Here is a 17,691-nt window from a genome sequence, read left to right as displayed (position 1 = left end):
GTCTGCACATTCGCCGGTCAGCGCATTCCAGAGGAGTGACGTCATAGCCACGGCAGACGCACTGGAGCCGGTGCGTGCCCAGCTGTGCGCCTCCGCTGCGCAGTAGCCAAGTCTGTCGTTGCGCCGGAGCCGCTTGATAGCCGGTTCCCGCGGCTTCTGGAAAGCTGTGCTGCGCATGCGCGAGGAGCAGTGATTGGACTGGATTGGAAATCGTTTTAGCAGCAGTAAGCATGATAATCAGCTAATCCTAGACAACCAGGAAACTTAAGAATAACCAGCTGAACCTTAGCTCACGCTACGTGTATCCTGGCATCGCCGAGCTAAGCCACTGCTAATTTTTTTCCATGTAATCCTATGGGGCTTCCGGTTCGAGGGCAGCGGACCTCCCAGGACTGGTTAGTCCAGGAGGCCCAATGAAAACAGACGAAGCAGTGGCGACTTCCGCAGCCACTTTCCGGAGACATTTTTGTGACGTCACAAAAGCTTGTTTGTGCTTTGAGCCAACGCCAAGAAACATGACTGGGTGATTGCAGTGCGGTCTCTTAATCCGTTTATCGTCACTCGAATGCTAACGCGCAGCTAACGCACGGCAACCACGTTTTTAGTGCTGACCCATATTACGTCACTCCCGCACATATGACGTCGTTCGGCGCGAAATTTGAAAGATTTTGAACATTATTTGCATTACTTCGACTAAAAAACGTCTTTGGTGGCTGGAATGGAGTTGGGTGGGTTACCAAAGTGTAGTGTTTTTTTTTCAAGCTAAACAGAGTTGTGTTTTGTCTTCATAGCACCTTTTAGCGCACCCGGAGTTCTTTAAATCCCCCTCGTTTTCTTTTCTTTCGTCGCAGTGACGCCCGAGAGCTACACGAGCAGCTATCTAGCGGGCCGACGCCTGCTCGGGGTCGTCGCGGAAGCGGAAGACCTCCCTCAACCGGAACCGGAAGTCGACCCCGGGCCTCCGAGGTACGCGCGTCTCAGGCGAGCAGCACCGCCCGACAACGGCCAGGAGAGCGACCCCGACGGCTCGGCCAAGCCAACGGGAGGGGACAAAGGGAAGAGTAAGGGGAAGCCGGGAGAGGCCGAACCCGACAAGGCTGGCGACGGAAAAAAGCCGACCAACGGTGAGGGCAACGGTAAACCAGGCCAGGTAGACTCGGCCGACGACGCGGCCGACAAAGACCGCAAACCGGAACCCGAGGGAGCCTCGGGGAAAGAGACGGGAGGCGGCGAAAACCCCGAGAAGGCGCCACCCGAAGAGGGAAAACAACCAGTGAAGCCTGACGAGAGCCCGGAAGAGTCTCCTCCTAAGGTCGCCTCCACGGACGACGACGACGACGAGAGGAGGCGGGAGGAAAAACCGAAGCACGGACAAGCCGAACCCGAAGAACAACCGAAAAAAGCCGAAACCAAACCGGAGGATACCGAAGCCAAGCCGGAGGAGGAGGGGGAAGAGAAGAAACCGGCCGTAAACTCAGAGGCGAAGAAACCTGGAGGCGAGCCAGATGGCGCGAAGAAGCCGGGCAAAGAAACAAACCCCGAGTCTAAACCCAAAGAACGGGGCGAGGAGGAGACGGCCGAGCCGAAAGCGGGAAAAAAGCCGGGCGAGACGACGGAGGGGAAAGAAGCAAAGAACGACGATGGGGAAAATACCGAACCGGGGCCGAACGTGGAAGTGGCGCCAAAGAACGGGTCCAGCGGCAACGCTACAAAGACCGCTCCGGGCAAGGGGAAGAAAGGGAACGAAACGGCGAGCGAGGGCGAAGCCATCGAATGCATTAGGCCCGGTGAGTGCAGAACAGTCGCCGCTCGCTTTCTTTTGAACGGGCCTAAGTAGCCGTGCGGGACGGATCGTTGCCTGTAGTGGGTTCGTTTTAAAGTCGTTACCGCCGCACGAGGCTAGGCGATCCGGTTGCTTAAAGTGCAAGTAGAAATGGAGCGGCGCATGAAGCTGGCCTCACTTGCGCTTTGCCACGGTCGCCCGCCGTCTTAGCTGTCCAGCGCACTTACCGTCTCCTCCTGCCTTGGCGTAAGGTAATTTACTCACAACTTAGTAATCGAGACTCGTTTGAACGGCTTCTACTGTACATTTTTCGAGATATGCCACGCTCAGGTCGAGTTTGCTACTCCTGCAAGGCGTGTGGTCGACTGTATGAGTGATAGATGTGTTCTGGAGACTGTATACGAGAGTTACGGGGCGCACGTGGGATAGGTATAACCGAATAGGCCCGTGATTTTTTCTTTGGGACAAAAAGTGGTGGCAATAAAGAAATCAATCTGACCGAGATCGCTTTTGATTCCGGACGGGAACAAGCAAATATCTACATATCAGAGCTTACGAGAGAAACTTGGTGCGGGATAAAAAAAAAAAAAAAAGAAAACTCATGCGAACTTAAAGTATGCGGCTTGAGTTGACGGTGGAGGGAGTTAAGGGGTGAAAGCGTGTGGACGACGACAGTCGCCCCTTCTACGCCCTTGCGCCCATCTTGAGGCCCCGCGCGCGCTGTGCACGATGTTAGAAAGCGCACGTTGTGAGCTGCGAACCGCGTACCGTACTGCAACGACGCGAAACTCACGGAGTGACCGGCGACGAACGCGTGTACAGCAAGCGCTAAGCGTTCGGTTGCCGTAAAAAATTACACCAACTTCCCGTAGGGGAACCCTGAGTAGTATGCCAAGCAGCCATGGGGTCGACTGAAGTTCCCATTAGTTTGCAGTTCGTCGTTTCCGTTGACGTTCAGCTTCGCGTGCCTTCGTTGTATCAGTAGCTTCTTGACGTAGTTTGAATGGGTGAAGGACATACGGCGCGTTCGTAGCACATGCTCCCGTCTCGGTTTGTAGCGCAGCGGGAAGAGCGCCACGTACCTCCCGTTGCGGCCAGAGAGTCGTGGGATCGAAACCGGGCGCCGCCTAACTAGTTCTTTTTATAGTGGACTGCGCTGACGTCAAGCCAAGCGCTAACGGGGCTGAAGAGACGCGCATGCGCAGTAGAGTGTGGACGGCGGACAACGACAACCAGGGAAGGAGGGGCACAGCCCCGAGCATGAAATGCTTCGCCTCTAAAAGAGAAGCGTGAAAAGAGGAAACAGTGATCGTCAGCGCGGGAGATAGCGAGCCTGTCGTCACCTAACGCGACAGTGCTCGGTCTTTGCCGAAACGACCGAAGATTGCGCTTTCTCCCTGACTGACTGAAAAACATTTATTTACAGAAGTTTTTACAGGGAGGGTAGGGCGCCGTCCTTAAGGGGCCGCCCCGTACAAACACTAGGTGGGCTGGGAGCCCAATGGCGTCGGCCGCGGCCGGGGCCCGCCCGACCAGGCCCCGTTGGGCCGTCAGGTCAGACCAGCCGAGCAGGGCTCTGCCTCCCAGTCCTCCCGGGAAGGGTTGGGTAGAGGGGGTAGGTTTGGGGCGTTTTGGCACGCCCACACCATGTGGAAAATGTCAGAGGAATGTTACAGGCACTTCCCCGTGCAAGCCGGGTCACACAGTTTTATCAATCCGGTCATTCCGTCTATCCCAAGCCCTGTAGGGTCCTCGCGAAGACGGAGGAGCGCATCCTCCTTCGCCTTTATACCAAAACTCCCTTCTGCCCGGCAATCTTAAAACACTTCGCTTTCTCCTTGCGTGGCGATAGGAGCTTAACAAAGCGAACTGCTGTGGACCCAGTTGGTAAATAATTGCGAGCATTGAAACCCGACTCATACGGAACAAATAACGGCCACGCAGGGGCAACACGAGAGTACTGCGCGTGCTCCTGTCTGTCCCCTCTCCATGTCCGCTCTTCCACTCCCTTAATATACGCTTCGCCACCCATTGTTCATTCTGTTTCCGGCTCTTGTCCTAGACCTCCCATTCCCCAGTGCGAATTAGTAAACGTGCCCCCTCCCCCACTCCCTCTTACACACACTAACACGTACGCGCACGCACTCGTGCGTAGCTTTGACGCCACGCCATGCTAAACTCAGCGCGACAGCGACCAACCTCCGCCCTACGATTTCCCGGCGTTCTGTTTGCCCGCTCGACATAGCTGCCGTGCAGTGAAGGCGCTGACGATCACCGCTTCCACTTCGAAGGACACGTGGAGCCCCGACAGTTCTTGTTCGCACGTCACGAAAAACACACGAAACTCTAGCCATATAAGCTTCGCCTGAAACAACGTACACAAAATAGCCGGCCAACACTTTTTTCCGACGCCGACCAGGCACAGCGACTTTCGCACTCGAGCGAATCGCGTATACAGCAGTAGCCGGCAACCTGCAGGAATTACTTGATCTGCGAGAAACCCTCCCGATTCGAAAGTCAACGGTTCCGTCTTCCCTTGGTTGATTACTTGGTTAATTGTCCAGACAGCTGGTGGGTTCTGGTAGGGCTCCAAAATATATAAAACAATGCGTTGCCGGCGCTCTCCCTGCTCCTTAATGGGAGCGAACGAACATCCCCACGCACGAAATTCTCTCTTATTTACTGCTCATGTCTGCCCGCGCGGGTTTTCGCCTCGTTCCTATTTCTTTCTTTCGGGTGATGGCAATAGAAGAGGTAGCGGTATAAAAAAAATACCCATAGCGCGCGGAAACAGCGCCGTTCCCGACCGGTTTTTGTGCTGGTGAGTTGTATGCCGCTGCATTTGAAAAAAAAAAAAAAAATCTAACAATAAACTTTCGCGTTGCCTTATCTGTCGCGTTCTTCCAACACAACAGCAGCCACTTTTTGTTCCGCATGCATGTATTCGAAGTTTTATTGTCTGCAACGCGGCGCTTAAGCCCCTATTGTAGGGCGCTTACACAGTAGTAGTGCTAGCATTCCAGCCACGAGGCACCCGTGCCTTATGCAACAACAAAAAGTGCACGCTTCGCCCTAAACGCGCGACAGGAAAACACTCAATGGAACTTCGAGTTAAGAGGCGTTGACTAGAGCGGTGCTGGTAGCTTCACTTCGACCAACCTCGCCCGTTCGAAAGCAGTCAGCAAAACTGCCACCTTTTAACCAAAAACCAGCCGCCGGCGGGCCTCCGGTTCCCTCAACAACTCTCGAGTTCAGTTCTGTGTTGTATTTGTTGTCGTTGACAGAAAGCCTCTTTCTTCTATACAGCTGCTGCTCTTTTATCCCCAAACTTCCGCTCGGCGGCGGAGTCGACACTCCTGCAAAGGCCCTGTTTCGGCGAGATGAGATGAGATGAGATGAGATGAGATGAGATGAGATGAGATGAGATGAGATGAGAGAGAGAGAGAGAGAGAGAGAGAGAGAGAGAGAGAGAGAGAGAGAGAGAGAGAGAGAGAGAGAGAGAGAGAGAGAGAGAGAGAGAGAGAGAGAGAGAGAGAGAGAGAGAGAGAAAGCGTTGGGAACGCGGAAAGCAGCGACACAGGGATTAGAGATGAGCACAGCTAATTATACAATCACAGGGTCCCGTACAACTCCCGTTATACTTTCATTCTTTTTTTTTTTCAGGATTTTGGCCATTCACTCACACACCGGTTCGAGCGTACGGAAACCGTGCAAGTCATGTAGACAAAAACAGCTAAGCTACAGCAGTGCAGAGTTCAATGAGTAGCCGAAGTTCCAAGAAACAACTTAAAAGGAACGCCGCATATTCTGCAGATCATACTACACTAAGTGTCTCGACGAAGCGACCTACTTCTCGTTTTCAGCCAATTTCAAGAAACGAAAAAAAAAGTCCGACCTTATATACGACGCATAAATATTCACAAGTAGAACACTTTGATCAGATCAAACAGACGTTTTCGTAATACACCTATAGCGAACGCTAGAAGGCAGCTTGCAAAGGGTGTAAAAACTACTTATCCAAAACGCCTCCCCTGCCCTTGTCGAAACTGGTCGGCAAAGAACCGCGACTGCGCAGACGGATAGGGCGTCCCGCTCACGTACGCGATCCGCCTTTCAAAGAAATTAAACAACCGCAGGTTGTATTTTTTGTTCAGCTACAGACATAGACGTTTGCATCAAGAGCTCCAGGAGCAGAGCCGCTGGGTGAAGCTTCAAATCTGAGTTTCCGGGAGTTCGGCGGCGTATTCCTCGACACGGGAAACATTCACTGCACGAACATGTGAGCTGTTGTCGTTCCTTTCAACATAGCGAGCCAAGCAGAGCGGCAGCCGCGCCGGTCGACACCTGCACGTTTGTGTCCTCTAGCTCGCTCTCGACATGCACGTACCCATCGGTTCCCCGTGAGCGGGGGCATGGCCCAGAAAAAGAAAGAAAAATCGCGCGAGGGGCGGGGCTGCAACGTTGTCTAGCAAATCGTCCGGCGCATCAGTCGTTTCAGGGCCACCTAACCACCGTTCTCCCCTTCTCTCCCTCTACCCCTTCTTTCCGATCCCCGTGCGCAGCGTACCACGAGTTCCCCCCGGACCTATTCTCGCACGACGCCCGCGCCAAGGGCGGCGTCGTGGTGCACATCCTGGTGGTTCTCTACATGTTCTACGCCCTGGCCGTCGTCTGCGACGACTACTTCATCGCCTCCCTCGAGGAGTGCTGCGCCGTGAGTACACGTGTACCCGATCTGTATGTACGTACACGCCCCCCAAAGGGACACTGCGCCTCCCGCGTATAGCTGCAGTGACGTCCTTTCAGGCACGATTACGCCCACTCGTCGTCAGCATTGTGTTCACTGCAACCGCACCTGTGGCCGCTCACAACTTCACCATGGGATCGTTGTTTTTAAAGCAAGGCTGTACTACTTTCGTCCAGCGATTTCGCGTTGCATGCGCAAATGACCTTTTGACCGGAGGCACACCCCCGCCGACACACCCCTCGAAGCGCATCGCGTGATTCGCCGAGCCCGCTGTTGGCGCCTGCGTGCGCCGACAGCGGTCGCCACCGCCGCTGCGGCCGAGGCAGCCAACCACCCCCGCAGCCTCCCATGCACGCCGCGCTGGGTCGTTTCGGCCAGCGTGACTCGTCTCGCGTCCGGCGAAGGGGAACGGTGCGTCCGCCATGAATGAACGCCGCGTTCGCCCGGCCTCCTCCTGTGAGCGTTGCACGGAACCGAACGGCTTTGAGACGTGGTCGGCAATACAGCTAAATCAAAGGTGTAACCAAGCGAAACCAAGTCTCAACCAGAAAAAGCCAAGCTTTTGCTTTGCATATCCAAGGTTAGCGGAGCTAAGCCGCAGCCATTTTTTTTTTAGAGGGCGGGTCTTCTGATCTATTTGGCGACTCTAGCATGCCTGATGTGGAAACAGTATGGAAGCACTGGTCGCTCTAACTCTCTCAATCAGAAGCTGCTGTGTCGCATTAAATTTCCTTTGTTCTCTGTTTTTCTCGCCCTGGACGGGTGTCGCCCTCTTAGCGTCTTCGAAAGCTTCATTACGCGAAACGGAGCAGAAAAATTAGCATGCAAGCCTTCCGTTCGGCGCGTGGGCACATTGCTGACGTTATAATTGGATTTCCCAGAAAATCAATCCTGGAAGGGGCCATGAAGACGGAATACAAGTTTGGTGTTGAGTACTAAAAGCGCTGCTTTGTCCCAATAACAATGATGCCAATTTTATAGCAACAAACATATGGAGCAATGGTAACACCCCAGCCACTTTCCGACGACGTATCTCGGACGTCGCAGAATCTTGTTCGTGCGATCGGCGGCTGCCTACCGAATAAGGCACCGCCAAGAAACATGATTGCTGGGCGATTGTGGTGGTGCCTATAGCTCCGTTTTATCTTACCACTTCAACGCTCACGCACAGTTAAAACACAGAAAAACATGTTGCTGGGGCTCTCCTGCCCATAGTACCTCACTGCAGCGCAAAATTGGAAAGATTCTCCCGCGTTTTTGCAGTTGAAAACGTCTCTAGCGGCGTGAATGCAGCCGAGTGAGTTACCAAAGGGTAGTTTTTTTTTTTTTTTTGAAATTAAACAAAATTGTTTTTTTATTTTTTTCCATGGCCCCTTACAAGGGCATGAGCTCAAACAACCCGCCGAGAGCTTCAATGGCTGCACCGACCACGGAGGCGCGCTGAAACCGCAGATTGAAAGGAGATAAATGGACGGCGGAACCGTCGTCGCACTTTCAGACCTCATTCGCTGCTTGCAGCTACACAAAAGGTGTTGACGCCAGCTGAAGCGTAGGCAGGGGAACGGGCTCGCCCCTCTGTTGAAGTGTGGTATAGTCCCGAAAGTTGCATACGGCGCTTAAGAAGGAAAGGGTTTACACGCCTACATTTGGCATTCCTATTTTAAAAGCGCTGTACGGCTCTTTTCAAACGCGTTTCTTGAGAGTTCTGCGAGTGTGCTCGAACACGGACCAGATCGCTTCTCTTTCACTTTCGTTTCAGCGGCTGCGGGTTTCGTCTGGTTTCCGCTCAAAGATAGCTTTTTTTTTTTTTTGTTCTGCTGCTCGTCATTTACGAGATAGGTCAAACGACTAAACGTAAACCCAGCCACCCTCACAACCAAAACAACGGTAGAAATCGGCGAATATATCACTCCGCCTGAAACACGAGCAACTGCTTTGCCCGGCGGCAATGTTTCTTTCTTTATAACCATACTTTCTTATCACTTTATATATTTATATACTTTCTTTATAACCAGGCCTGGAGTGCTGCACATAATCGGATACAAGTGCGCCTATACTAGATAGGTACAAACATATACGAAACGCTTTCTGTGACATATAAAAGGTTCAGGTTTAACACTTCTGAACCTAGTTATCACGAGCGAAAGGTCTGTTCGGCTTGGTTTTTCTAGGACTATGCGCACAGTGTTTCATGAAAGTTGGGCGGCTACTGGACGATAGGATTCGGCATGTCGCTTGCGCTGGAGCACGCACGCGCAGATGGCCCAGTTCAGTCGCGCCATCCATGGCAAGACTGAGCGACCAAGCGCCGGCGAAGCAGTCGTTAAAGGGGCCATGCAGACAAAATACAACTTTAACAAAACAGCGCGAAGCACGGGACAAAGGGAAGATGAAGACAAAACAAGCGCTGACTATCAACTGTTTATTTGAAAGCAAAGAACGAAATATATAGGCGAAATATTCGCCTATATATTTCGTTCTTTGCTTTCAAATAAACAGTTGATAGTCAGCGCTTGTTTTGTCTTCATCTTCCCTTTGTCCCGTGCTTCGCGCTGTTTTGTTAAAGTTATGTACCAACTTGCCCAACTACAAACCCTGCTACAAAATACAAGTTTGTTTTATTCGAAAAATTTCGTGTTCTGTAGTGCCCCCAGCGCTCGTCCGGAAGCAAACGATGCTTTATCCACTTAGAAATTAATCAATTTAAGTTAAAATTTTGATTGTCCCGCTAAATCGTGTTTTGACGTTGTCTGCAATGACATCATAAGAACGGGTCTTCAAGCTAACCTTGGTGTGAAGCGGAGACTTGTTTACCGTTAGTCAACCTAGATGGCGCCACCATACGCAGCGGGTCATTTCCTGCCTTGTTTTTGTTCAGGGTGAAAGTAATCGTTTCGTGAAACATGGTGCTCGCTCGACAAATATGGTCCCGTAAGACGCCGTCACTTGCGTCAATCGGCCACTGTGGTCGTCTGAGGCAACCCCACAGCCCCGCAGTCCTGCGCAGCTAAAACAAGCATAGTGCGTGCAGTACCAACAGCAACACGCATCGGTACGTCTATGTTTACGTGTGCTTTCATAACTTTTACGGTTTATCCCACCGTTCTCACTGCTATAAAAAGAATGTGCCCGAAATTTAAGAGCAAATAGCTCGTTCGGAAAGCTTGCAAGCTCTGCCTAATTTGCGTTTGCTTTTGCCGGCCTCAGCAAATCGCAGAGCTATCGCGTATGACACCATACGTTCTGCTGCGGGAAATGAGCTAGTGGGCCGCATGGCCATTCCCTTTTTTCCTTATTATCTAGCTTATTTGAGCGAAGTGAGCGTCAAAAGTGGTGTCAGTATGATTCTAACGAGGCAATCTTTCGAATGAACCAAACTTGCGTTTTGTCTCTATGGCCCCTTAAACACTCGCCTAGTCACTTGGTACTGCAGTACTGCGGATGGCTCCGAGCAAGCGCCCCTGCGACGGCTCTCCGCAGCGGATCACGTGGCGTAGTGACGTCACACCTACCACACTCGTGCTCCGGCGACTCAAGGCCATTGCGACGCGATGAATGCCCTGCGAGGCATGGCGTAGAAAAATTACGCCCACCTCCCCTCGCGGGAACCCTGGTGTGATGCGACGCTGAGGGGGGTTCAAGCGCAAGCGGAGAGCAACCGTCGACCGAAAGGCCGCCGGAGAGCGGCACACCGGTTATACGCGCGGCGCACCCGAAGGAGAGGAGACCGCGGAGAGAGAGAGAGTACTGCACATGCGCAGCACCACACGCAGCGTCGCCCACCGGCGGAGTGAGAGCGCGCTGGACCGCACACCCGCAGATGTTGAGAGAGAATGTTCGCTCTCACCTGAGCACGCGCCGGCGCCAGTGCGTCTGCCGCGGCTATGACGCAACACAATCCAACACAATCCACTTTAATCCAATCCAAATACAATCCAATCCAATTCAAGCCAATCCAATCGAATCCAATCCAATGCCCCTCGCGAGAGAGTGTTCGCTATCGGAGAGGAGAGGGGGTGAGCGGAGGAGAGTGCGGACGACAACGCGGACGACGACGACGACGGACGCACGCAGGAAGGACAGAGCCGCCGACAAGAGATGCTCTCAGCGTCGCATCTAAAAAAAAGGAAGGGCAAATACTCACGTGGACAGGGCCTGGCCACGCTCGTGCAGTGTTCGGCTGAAACCTCGCGATGAATAGAAAAGGCCTGCGGCATGCATTGGACTTAAATAGACTGATAAAACGAATAAATGAAAAAAGTTGACGTTGGAGTACCCGCGTGTCGTACCCCTCGCCCGCTCTATTACGGCGAGTCATGGGACGAGTCATGAACACTGTCGTCCACCGTGCCCCGCACGCTATTCACACCTTATAGAGGTGAAAATCCGGATCACGTTACTGGCCATGAGCAGCGGCGCGTCACGCGTGGTGACACTAGAGTGCGGCGTTCGTTACTTGTAAAGAACAGAGACACCCCCCCCCCCCTCCCTCCAAAAAAAGAAAAGGCTAGCCTAGGTCACGTGATGTCTCCTCGCACGACCGCATTTACTGTCAGCCATTTATACGCACTGAAACGCCTCTTCAAACCACGTTGTCAGCGCTCTCACCACCTCGTCCGCCTAGTCACTCATGTCCGCGACCAGTCTCTTCTGCGACAAAAGCGTTTGTTCGCCCCGTTGCGGACAGCTGCTCTAATTGGTAGGTAGATGCCACGGCGCACGCCCAGGCGGTTCGTAATCTCAGCACGCGCCCCAACCTTCTACTTACTCCGAGGTAATCACAGCGTCCGCGGCTATAATCGTACGTGTGCATTACTGCTCGCCCAACCCATACATTCCCTTCACTGTCAACACATTCGAACACGCGGTTTCGCGCTCGAAGGCAACGTTCGAGTTGTACCTGACGCCGCGTATCGAGCTGCTCCGGATCATACGCAACCACTGCAGCCTCCGTTGGAAGACAGGCAAACAGAGTGGCTGCTGTTGAGGGACGGGCCAAGATGTCAGGGCAGGCAGAGGACCCGGGGGTACGTGATGGATTCGGGTGACGCAATATTGGAGCGCCTGGAAGTGTGCGCCAGAGGGGGTGCTGGTCCTGCAGTGGACACCAACGGCAAGACGTGGAAGGTGATGACGTAATCTGACGCGCACTAAAAGGTGCCGCTAAGCTGTGGGCCATTTCGCTACGCAGTCATAAATCGAAGCCCCGCGAGCAATCCGAGAGGTTACCAGGTCAAGTAGATTACATTTTAGTGAATACTTTACTAACCAACCTCTACAGACCCTGGCGAGTTGGTCGAGGTGGCGTACATTGCGCGGCGCATAAACGACACACAAACTACTAAACTGCAACAGCACAGGCGCTAGTGTTGCTGAGGCGACGCGTCGTCTTGTGCACTGTTAGTATGCTACCCATTACATCTCCTCCCACCCTCCATATCAGCCCGCCGACACCACGTGACAACATTCACGGAAACCAAGGACGCGGGGGTAACATTCTGCAGATTTCTGGCTGCACAGCACATGTGAAGCACTCAACCCCATATGCAGGTCATGGCTGTGCAAATAAACGATACGCTTACAGCTGGTCTTTAGCCATCCAATGGGGTGGAACCTTTAAAGGATGCGGGAAATAAATACGCAAAATGCGGGAGCTGGTGGACAAGAAGGGAGGGAGCGCCCCAGTGAGCTAAAAGAGCGCGGTACACCATGCCTCACCCCGGCCCTGACAGAGCCGACGAAACGTCACTGCCGCGCACAGCAAAGGATGTCCTGCACCTTCTGCACAGAAAGACCGTCGACTTTGGAACGACATCGGTCCAAGAAACGGCACTGGTCACTGGCATGCAGGCGCCGGCGTCCGGTCATCCCTCTCACCAACTAGGTAGCCTTGCTGGCTACAAATGAAGTTTCCTACTACACTACAACTACAGACTGTTGGCCCCGTCCGGTGTCGACGAATGCAGTGACAAATGTCACGACGGCTGATCTAAGGCAATTAGGGTAATTCTTCCGTAGAGAATGATATCGGAAAAAAGGAAGTGGCGATTACAATACTCCCTGATGCGATATTTGGGCGCAGCAGCAGTGCGCTGAGGCAGCACTCACTCGTGGGTTCGCTCGACGGCAGCTATGGTGAGCCTCTGCGGCGGCGGCGCGAAGTGCGTCTCAGGAAGGTACCGCGAACTGCGCCTTAAGCGAACGCCCCCCTCACGTTTTCGACCCAGCGTCGCGCCGTCGAGTGCCTCGTGCGGGCACAGCTACTGCCCCTCCCCTCCCCCACTGCACACTTTCGGAGAGCGCTGACTCCCGCCGCCACGGCAAACCACCCTCCCCTCTCAATTTCGCGACACTCTCCTCCTTTGCGTTCTTTCATCGTTCTCATTTTCCCTCACTCGTCGGTCTTGCCATTGTTCACTCGGTTACGCCGACAACGCGGCTCAGTCCAGAGACGGTCGCCACAGGGCTGCGCCCTAAAACAGAATCGCTCCGAAGGATGCAATGAAGGCTTGAAAAGGCTCTTTTTGTGTGCGTGTACGTGTGTATAAGGAAGGGCGTTGCCCGTGTTCCCATGGCTCGCAGTGTTAGAAAGAGAGCGCGGAAAACTGAAACGAAGTATAACCACAATAAGAGCTGACGAACAACTGTGTTCTCTTTGCGTAGTTGCTGTTTCTAGTTCGTTCCCTTCGCCTTTCCTTCTCGCACTATCGGAGATTACGCTGGTGCGTTCCCATACATTGTCGCTTCCAATAAAATTTCCCTTAGCGTTGTACTCCTGGACTTAGAAGTCTGACCACTTCTATACTCTTAATTACTCCTTTCCCTTGTAAGATAATGCCAGGAACCATGTTTTTGGTTTCTTTATGTTTTGTTTTTGCGGACCGGCTGCGCCGGGTTATCTTATCTGTGTTATCCGTGGGCCAAGTGAAGCGCATGTTCTATTCTTTATGCCGCACGCGTTATCTCCTTTGATAGAGAGAGTGTCGCGAACTAACATCACCAGCCAAGAATAATCGTTCTGGATGCAATTCGACTGTTCGGGAAGCCCTCGCGCCGAGAGATAAATGCCCGCGGAGCATACGCGGCATTCGATTCGCCGACACTCGGCCGCCCACGTCACTTTGTTGACTGCTGCTTCGCCGCCTCTGTATTCTTTGAGTTTTGTTAGGGGAGCACAAGTTCACTCCAATAAACTTGTTTTCCTTGAAGACAATTGCGTCGTCTTTGGCTTCGTGACAATATCAATAAATTGTCCGTCAGCGCTGGTGGCTGTCCCCTGCTCCGTCCCAGTTTCTTGTCCGCGCTGTTTTTTCAGCAGTGAGTAAATATCTCAACCAGCCCAAAGTGAAGCTTCAGTGCTCACAATTACTCCTCGCTGTGCAGCGGCTCAACCTGTCTGAGGACGTGGCCGGAGCCACCTTCATGGCGGCCGGAAGCTCAGCCCCCGAGCTCTTCACGGCAATACTCGGTGAGTGCTACGGTACTGCCACGCTGCGAGTAGAGAACAACCACGTCTCCCTCGTCCCCTTACTTTTCTTTTCACGACAAAAAGGGATACTACAGCGCCGCGAAACATGCCTATGCGTACACGTTAGTGATGCAAAACTGTCACTTAGTCGGCTACCCAGAATACGAAAACCCTCGCTGTGACGAAGTCCCTGGAGAGGCAGCTAGCTGGTTTCGTTATAAGCTATACTATTTTTCGAATGCACGTATGATTCGCTGTTTATACTCTCCACTGGAGGCCATGAAACACTCCGAATAAAGCGATTTCCTTGTAACAAGGGTTTATTGTATCAGTATTTCTTACTGTTGAGAGTGTAAAGCATTATTAGCCCTTGACTGTCACAGCACAACCGGTAGTTCTACGATGGTATGTTACCAACCGAGTTATTCGTACTTTTTTTATTACGAGGTTTAACGCGCCGGCGCTACACGGGCGACGAGGAGCGCCGTGGTAGAGGGCTCCGGATTAATTTTGACCACCCGGGGATCTTTAACGTGCGCAGAAATCTCGAACACACGGGCGGCGTTTTCGCTTTTCACTTTTGTCAAAAAACGCCGCCGCCGCGGCCGGGAACTGAACCCGCAATGTCTTTGGGCGTTGTCTGTACTTTTATAAAAGCCAACCGCAGCACTAGAACTATTGGCGGTGAGCGCGAACACAGGCGGCGCTGCGAAGCGCGCCTCCGTGACGTCAGCGTAGGGATTCTCGCATTTGTCGTCTGCTTCACTCAGGATTGCTCTCCCTGCTGTTTCTTTGCGCTCGGTCAACGTCTGATGCTTGTCCGCACCAGAATTGGCGTGTGGGTAACTTTTTATCATAATAATAGGCTTAAAATCGCATACACTAGCTCATGGTGTCAATTAAAGTATAGTTTTGGATACCGCTACGGGAGAAACATTGCCGGCGCCACCCCATTCCTTGCGAAGCCTGTCCTGTGCGGAGCGCGAAGAGTCGGAGCTAGGCGTCAGCTTCTCATGTAAGCATTCGAACAAAAGGAACAGTCAGCTGCTAATAACCGACAACAGTGAAAATGGAAGACCAAAACAAATTCTAGGCCTTCAGGTCTGTCGGCTTTGGCAGAAGGCATCACGATTCCCGGTAATCATATGTAAGGTAAAACAGTTTTTGCAACCTTGCCGAACGCTCGAACGCATGTCACATAACTTTACGTTGTCAAGGCATGAAAGTTTGCCGACATGCGCTATAGACTGCAAAAACTGTAGGTTGAGTTCCAAATAACCCAGTGTGTATATACGCGCGTGTTGATTCTATACCAGGCATCTAACCAGTATGGAGGTTTATTGAACAAAACGAGTCACGTCTTCGTTAAATTTATAGTAACACATATATGTTTGTTAAGACCTGGAGGGATATTTCGGAACATTTTGCACAGCCATATCTTCCCGATATTCGGATATGCGTTATAGGAAAACTGCACTCAAGAGGAGGTGGAGGAGTAAGGGGAGGAGGGGAAAACTGTTTAACAATTAAATCGATCTGGTTAGTGGGCCGGGTCCTCAGTCCAGGAGAAGAGAGTAAAAGTAATTTTCTTCAAATCATAGAAAGCCATCCCGAGTAGAATAGGATTTGTTCTTCGCGCCTGGAAGGGTTGAAAAGCAATAAAGAGCTACTTGGAATTCTTCTTCGGTTTCGAGTCTTGTAATATATGCAGGTATACTATTTATTACGTTAGTTAGCGAGTATATCATGCCTTCAACACCGTAATCATGTCATCATTGTTCGAGTTGAGAGTCAGTTCGTTATGATAACGATATAATTACGAGAAATTCGGAGCACAAAAGCCTCCTTCGAGTACTGTGGACCACGTTGTTTAGGCCGCGATCGCGGTGGCGTAGCACAAACCTTCTCATTGAATTTGCATGTGAATAAACAAAGCACGCTGCGCATACGCACCTTCTTGCACGCAGCCGTAATGAAAGCAAATTTGTGAAGAAGGGAATGTATGCCATACAAAATGAAGGAAATATCCACACGACCTTTGTGAGGCTCCCAAACATCCCAAAACCTCCTAATAAGAAGTTGGTGACGGCGCAGAAAAATTAATGCGTTGGGCAGAAAAAAAAGCAAGAAACATTAATCCGATACAAGACAACAACGAAAGAAACAAAAGAAAGCCGCTTTATTTCCTGCTGTGCGATGAGCGTGTAGAGGCCGCTGCTTGGTATGTAGTATTAGACTGTTGAGTCTTCATAGGAGCATCTCAAAAATATTGCAGGGAAGCCTACGCATTTTGAATGCTTATCGAGAAGCTCTGATTGCTGATCCTCGCGAATAAGCAAGAAAGGACGAGTTACACACGATCTTCTGACCGATACTCTGAAGAAAGTTGTTCTCTATCTCTTCGCGTGTTGCAAACTTGTGGGGGATACAGCTTCAAATTATTCAGATGCGTCAGAAGCTGGAAAAATAACTGAGTCGCTAGAAATACGCTTTTAACGCACCAGAGCAATGAAGCGGGAGATTTCTAGCCCAGGCACTGCTGCCCCTCACAAGCGGAGTGTAGCAGACGACAGCGGCGCGAACCCCTAAGCCGACGTCAGAGCCAGGGGGCGCCACTCAAACATCTCACCGCCAATAGTGCCCGCCACGGTGGCTGGCTCAGCGGCTAAGGCGGTTCATGTGCTGCTAATCCCAAGGACTCGGCCGCCGTTTTTCTTATTGAGGCGAAAAACGAAAACTACCCCGAGGTGTCAAGATTTCGGCACACGGTAAAGATCCCCAGGAGGTCAAAATTATTCCGGAGCCCTCCACTACGGCGCGCCTCATAGACGTGTAGCTTCGGCACGTCAAAACCCCCCAGGCGATTTTTTTCCAGCAAACATTTACGAAATGCAGCCTGCTCGATGCCTCTGTCTGAAGTGACCGAAGTGGCTACAACTGTCGACACACCATCTCCTCCCGCCAAACTCCTCCATCTCCGTACGGGGTTAATTTTAAAGGGAGGACACATGTTAAGCCAAAATAGTGATTAGGGTTCGAAAGATAAATCGCAATGACTCGAAATACACGACAAAAAAATCGCCACCTGTGCTCCTCTTAGATGTCAGCAGGAAAGTAAATATTTTGTTTTCCTGTATGTATTCTATTAATATGTTTCCCCTAAAAGCTGACTCAGTTACTTCTGAAGCCTGCAAATCTGTATCTTCAAATATGAAATCAGTCAACAGCGCATGGCGTTACCGTTGATAAAGTTACAGTAACGCCGCCGGTCTTCACTGACTGAACATAAATCAGTATTATATGTATATAACTTATATTCGAGGCACCGACCGTACTTTTAGTAAAAAAAAAAACGTTTTATTGTATTTATTACACTCCATTTATCGAAGCAATAGGCTACAACTTACAATTAAATACTGACACCCTACTAAGACACTGACCGGGAATTCACCAGCGATAATTTTTACATAACATATTGCCACGAACTTTGCCCTGATATTGATTTTATTTACGTTTTCTTATCAGCTCGTGGCCCCACCCCATCAATTGTTTTCAAGCGAAGCGCCCATTTGCTCCTTCTGTCACGCAGGGCAATCTTGCGTAACTTTGTCTTCACTGGTCTGGCCGTCCTTGTTTTATCGACAATGTTCTCCGTATAATTGTACGGTTCTGGAAAGGAGAACGTTCCGAGAT

General features: G+C 51.6%; 1 protein-coding gene across 1 annotated transcript in view; it reads left to right on the top strand.

Moving 5' to 3' along the window:
* The window catches only part of LOC144149590 (sodium/potassium/calcium exchanger 4-like), a 139,062-nt gene that overhangs the window by 85,470 nt on the left and 35,901 nt on the right, over positions 1 to 17,691 (top strand). Inside the window, exons 2-4 of the mRNA XM_077681228.1 lie at positions 852 to 1,787; positions 6,346 to 6,497; positions 13,914 to 13,998. Coding sequence (XP_077537354.1) covers positions 852 to 1,787; positions 6,346 to 6,497; positions 13,914 to 13,998 — 1,173 coding nt within the window. The remainder of the gene's footprint in view (positions 1 to 851; positions 1,788 to 6,345; positions 6,498 to 13,913; positions 13,999 to 17,691) is intronic.

The sequence above is a fragment of the Haemaphysalis longicornis genome, unplaced genomic scaffold, assembly GCF_048455015.1.
Source record: "Haemaphysalis longicornis isolate Haplotype H1 unplaced genomic scaffold, Haemaphysalis longicornis Haplotype H1 scaffold_8, whole genome shotgun sequence".
In the NCBI taxonomy this organism is placed as follows: Eukaryota; Metazoa; Arthropoda; class Arachnida; order Ixodida; family Ixodidae; genus Haemaphysalis; species Haemaphysalis longicornis.
Note: the sequence above shows the minus strand (reverse complement) of the source record. Positions and strands in the feature narration are given on the sequence as shown.